Source organism: Elaeis guineensis, chromosome 16 (genome assembly GCF_000442705.2).
Source record: "Elaeis guineensis isolate ETL-2024a chromosome 16, EG11, whole genome shotgun sequence".
NCBI lineage: Eukaryota > Viridiplantae > Streptophyta > Magnoliopsida > Arecales > Arecaceae > Elaeis > Elaeis guineensis.
Genome location: NC_026008.2, coordinates 30,310,035 through 30,315,654, shown reverse-complemented (window position 1 = coordinate 30,315,654; position 5,620 = coordinate 30,310,035). Strand labels below are relative to the sequence as shown.

Sequence of the window (5,620 nt, the reverse complement as noted above, 5' to 3'; positions counted from 1 at the left end):
AATTTCGTCGCAAAACTTAGCGACGTATTTTGTCGCAAAATAATTTGTCGCAAAAATTTTATCACAAAAATTGCGACGAAAAAAATTTTCGTCGCTATAATTACGACGAAAAAAAAATTTCGTCGCTATAATAGCGACGAAATAAAAATTTCGTCGCTAAAAGGGCGACGAAATAAAAAATTTCGTCGCTATAATGGTGATGAAATTTTTATTTCGTCGCTATAATTGCAACGAAATAAAAATTTCATCGCAAAAAGTTTAAATTTTTAGCGACGAAACTTTTTTTTCGTCGCAAAAATAGCAACGAAATAATTTGGTCGCAAAAATTGCGACGAAAAAAAAATTTCGTCGCTATAATGGCGATGAAATAATAATTTTGTCGCTATAAGGATGACGAAATAAAAATATTCATCGCCATAATTGCGACGAAATAAAAATTTCATCGCAAAAAGTTATAATTTTTAGCGACGAAACTAAGACTTTCGTCGCAAAAATAGCAACGAAATAAAAAATTTAGTCGCAATGAATAATAAATATTTTACTTTTTTGGGTTCACAAATTTTTTTGCGACGAAATTAATATTTCGTCGCTAAAATAAATTTTGGATAAAAAATAAAATTTTTATTAATTTTCCAAAAAAACCTGCTCAAATACAAATTATCTGATCAAACATATTTTAAATAAACAGTATGTTAACACAATAAAAATATTCTAAGTCAAAAGACCAATTTCAAATAATAAAAAGTTTCATAACCATCTTTGTCATATACAAAAATATAAGTCCATACACCATTTTAAATTTAAAATAAGTACAAACTAAGTATGATCAGACTCATTGGCCTCGTTCCCTCCTCCAGGCGTCGATCCCTGACCCGATACATGTCACGATGGTGGTGCAGAGGCGGCATCATGTGACTGTAGAGGTGCTAACTCAGAAGCATCAATACCGAGCCGTCCCACCACCGCAGCTACGATCCTCTCGAGCGTCTGAGTATGATTCATCCAGTAACTAATCTGATCTTGCATCATGCTCATGGATGTCCTAACTGCCTCTGGCACCGATGCATCATCAGACCGGCCGGATGACAAACTGCGTGATTTTTTGGACCGCATGCTATGACCAGATCCTAGCTGCCGCCCGAGGACGGTATCCAAAATCGTATCATCTGTCATCAAACAAACCTGCTGCGATCCAGTATCACCATCAGATCCCACCTCCCTCGTCGCCTGCTCTCTCAATTCTAACATTTTTTCCTTCACAATAAACCAAATAGAATCATAAAATTTTTTCAAACTCTTTAAAAGTATTCAAAATGTAGAGTAATGATACTTACATGACGCTGCCTCGCCTCCTCGGTCACGAACTCGCCACTCTTGTTTTGATAGAATTTAGCATAGGCGTCGACTCCGGATAGTCCCTGTTCAAACAAAAAAAAAAGAAAAAAAAGATATCAAAATAATGTAAATATTTAATAAAAAGTTACAAAGTATGATTGCAAATGTAGTTACGTACCATCCTCTTCATTTCCTGTGCAAAAGAGGCACTTCCTTGCGTGTGAATAGAATCAATCTTGCTCCTATTCACCTTATTCGCCTCCGATCATCGCTACAAAATACATACAATTATAACCAATAAAGGACATAACATAATTAAAAAAACTTGAAACACTAGACATACCTGAAATGCCTCACTTCCAAAATGCTCACATAACCACCGCCAATCGTCACTAGACCCAGCCCAATTTCTGTATGGCTGGGTCACAGGATCAATCCCCTTCGCCTGCAGCTCATTGTAGTATTTATGAAGCCTACATCGCCGATCTCTGTATCTATTTGCAGCCATTTTGAGAATACATGCCGTCACTTCTTCGTCAGTGCAATCCTCGAAGTCAATATTATCCTACACAGTAATCATACCAAAAAGCAAATACATGAAATTATTCATATAATAAAAAATTTATTTATATAACCAAAAATAATATGGATCATGTAATGATATGCAAGACATCCAAATTTAATTCTTACCCTGATGTGAGAGAGTAGAGCATCACGGTATCGAGGAGCTACATGCTTGAAACTTTCAGCAGCCCACGGAAAATGATTCCACATATACAAACTGATCTCATTTGCGACGATACTAGCCTCTGTGCCAACCGGATGATCTCGAAATATATGTACCTTCAATTTTTCATTGTGTGTATGCACATATTTTTCCAAAATAAGACCCCTACTAGGACCACGCACTGCACGTCGATGCTGTGTTCCTACATGTAAAAATTGATGAAATGAACATATATCATGTATCACTAAATGCATATAACCAAAAAATATATATGGTTTATAAATTGATAGAGATGTACCTGTAAGGGGATGATGCTGCGGTACCATGGCCTCCGGCTGGGCAAGCTCTGGCTGAGCACTAGGCGGCTCTGTGGACTCGGGCAACTGAGTCTCATCTAAATCCTCTGACTCATCATGCAAAATGCTAAAGTGAGGATGTGTATCATCAAGCGGAGCCTGCTGCCTACCCCATGAATGTCTACGTCCAGGACCAGTCATGATGCTGCAATGATTAAAATAATTTAAATCAGTAAGTAATCAAAAAAACTCAAGTATTACATGATATAATAAAAAAAAATAAATTGAATTACTTATTCATATTAATTATTGTTCTCAGATTCTGAACTCGTGTCCATATAGTCATCTTCGACGGGAGTCATAGAAGACTTCGACCCTGAAGTACTATCATCATTGTCGTTAACGAAGTCATTATTGGATCGTGCTCGTGTTCGTGCCCTTATCGACGATCCAACAACAGAAACATCCTCAGGTTCATAGTCGTCTCTTTGTAATTGTCCTATGTCAATCGTATCATCTGGCACTAATATGTTATCTGGTGCTTGCATTTGATATGCTTCGTTTTCAATAATTGCACAGACTTCATTCTCAAGATGTTCATCGTTCGGACATGTGAAAAGTGCAGGATCAAACAAATGCCTATGCTGAGCCCTTATTGCAACTCGCCAAGGCTCTTTTATTTTGTTATCATCAATATACCACACTAGTCTTGCTTGCTTTGCAAAAATATAAGGATCACTTTCATACCATACATGACCAGTGTGGACACTGACGAGTTGAGGATCTATAACAATTGGCCTGTGTCGTCCTAAGTCATACCATCGACACTTGAATAACACAATCCGTCGAAGACCACTATATCTCAACTCTATAACCTCATGCAGAACACCAAAAAAATCTATTATTTCACCCTTGTGCTCGCCCTCCACGCTTATTCCATAATTCTGTGTGGTTCGATCACGATCGCGATCTTCCGTTAAGAATCACACACCATTGACTATGCATGCTGAATATACTGATACACGTCTGTCAGGTTTTCGTGCAAGTGCAGCTAAGTCATTACTGATACAGCTAGGATTGTCTATACGTAGCTGAGCTATCTACAATTAAAAGAACAATAAGCAGGTTAAATTTGACAAAATAAATACTATATAAACAAACTTTTAATCATGGATGAACATGAGCATAACTTACCCGTTCGTCAAACCATGATGCGAATTGATTCCTATGTCGTGCCGCTGCTAATGTAGGATTACTTCTTCTGAGCTCACTTTCGTGTTCTCTGAAGTGATACAGTAATACCATGTATATTTTAATTTAGAGTCCACGTGCATTCATTGATATATCAACAAATAAAAATTAAATGTATATACTCACATCATGTAGGCTTCTACCTCCTCGCAATTGTTTAGCACATACCAATGCATGTCATCCGTTTCTTGTGGTGTCAACATTCGAAAATCTTTTTTACCATATGGTCGGGCAACATTGGAGAACACGGACAATCCATCGGTCAGAATCTCGTCAACATCAATATTCCGCTGTGGCCTTGTAAATTTGGTCTCCACTCGTCGAAGGTACATAGAGCAGAACGTCAGACATTCATTCATAACATGTGCCTCTGCTATTGAACCTTCAGGCCGTGCTTTGTTAGTGACGGCACTCTTGTATTCACGCATCTCCCTATTCAATAAATTATCAATTGATATCACATATAATAAGAATATAACAATGAATAATAAATATTACAATATCATGCAATTACCTTTCAATTGGGTACATCCATCTTGTATGTACTGGCCCACCCAATCTAGCCTCATGTGGAAGATGAACAGAAAGATGCACCATGATATCAAAGAAGGCGGGAGGGAATATCATCTCGAGCTTACAGAGAGTAATGATAATCTTCTTCTCCAATATGTCGATCTGACTTCGTCTCAATGTCTTCGCACATAAGTCTCGAAAATAAGTTCCCAGATCAAGTAACGCATCACACACATTATCCGGCAACAATCTACGCAAACCAACTGGGAGCACATGCTGTAGAAGTACATGACAATCATGACTTTTCATCCCGATGATTTTCCCATCTTTTGACTTGATGCACCGTTTCAAGTTTGAGGCGTATCCATCAGGAAACCTCACTGATCTCAAATATGAAAGAAATTGATTTCTCTCTCTTCGATTCAGTGTATAACATGCCAATGGCTTCACCAGCCTATCCCCTCGTCGAATCAAATGTAATTCCTTTCTAATCCGCATATCCTCTAAGTCAAGACGAGCCTTCACGGTATCCTTTGTTCTTCCTTCGATATTGAGAATGGTATAAAATACATTATCAAATATATTCTTTTCAATATGCATGACGTCAAGATTATGTCGAAGAAGAAGCATTTTTCAATATGGAAGATCAAACAACTTGCTCTTTTTTCTCCAATTTCCGATACTTGTTCGCACCCCTACTTGGCTGGCCAGACCCTTACCAAATATGACATCCTGTGGGTTTAGTAACTGATTTAAAATATTGTCCGTAGACCAGAATCTTGGCTGCGCACGTTGTTCATGCTTGCCATTGAACTTAAGACTTCTCCTCCATCTATGATCATCTGGCAAGAAACGTCGATGGCCGGTAAAACAAATCTTTCCGCAAATACGGTCCAATGTAATATCATCGTTACAAGTTGGGCATGCTTTATACCCTTTTGTACACCATCCAGAAATATCGCCATATGCAGGAAAATCGTTAACTGTCCAAAGCAATGCTGCATGCATACGAAAGATGCCTCCTACAACATGATCATATGTTTCGCATCCTTCTTCCCACAAATATTGTAACTCTTCGATCAATGGCTCTAAAAATATGTCTATGTCTCTTCCAGGGGCACGGGGACCCGGGATCAACAAGGCCAATAGATTAAAAGGTGATTTCATGCACTTCCATGGTGGTAAATTATAAGGAAATACCATAACAGGCCACATACTATAAGCAATACTAAGATTACCATATGGATTAAATCCGTCTGTTGCCAACCCTAGCCTGACATTTCGTGAATCAGCTGCAAACCATGGATGTTCACGATCAAAATATTTCCATGCATCTCCATCTGATGGATGTCTCATGACATCATCGTCCATATTATTTACCTCCTTATGCCACCGCATGTCACAAGCAGTATGCCTCGACATGAACAATCGACGCAATCGTGGTGTAATCGAAAAGTACCGCAGAATCTTGCATGGTATTTTCTTTTTCTTCTTATCC

The 5,620-nt window shown here is 38.2% G+C and overlaps 1 protein-coding gene across 1 annotated transcript; it reads right to left on the bottom strand.

Moving 5' to 3' along the window:
* Window positions 1-753: 753 nt before the first annotated feature.
* Window positions 754-1,958, bottom strand: LOC140854344 (uncharacterized). The gene is made up of 4 exons (XM_073250177.1): window positions 1,679-1,958; window positions 1,514-1,585; window positions 1,335-1,418; window positions 754-1,254 (listed from the first exon to the last, which is right to left on the bottom strand). The coding sequence occupies exons 1-4, from the start codon at window positions 1,841-1,843 to the stop codon at window positions 883-885; spliced, it is 693 nt and encodes a 230-aa protein (XP_073106278.1). The 5' UTR covers window positions 1,844-1,958; the 3' UTR covers window positions 754-882.
* Window positions 1,959-5,620: the final 3,662 nt, after the last annotated feature.

What these genes read in the sequence shown, in the direction of transcription:
- LOC140854344 (XM_073250177.1), bottom strand. Translation starts at nt 1,843, where the DNA reads ATGGCTGCAAATAGATACAGAGATCGGCGATGTAGGCTTCATAAATAC. An exon ending in CACAGGAAATGAAGAGGATG is followed by an intron (nt 1,419 to 1,513) that starts GTACGTAACTAC and finishes TTGTTTGAACAG; the next exon opens with GGACTATCCGGAGTCGACGC. An exon ending in AGGAGGCGAGGCAGCGTCAT is followed by an intron (nt 1,255 to 1,334) that starts GTAAGTATCATT and finishes TTTATTGTGAAG; the next exon opens with GAAAAAATGTTAGAATTGAG.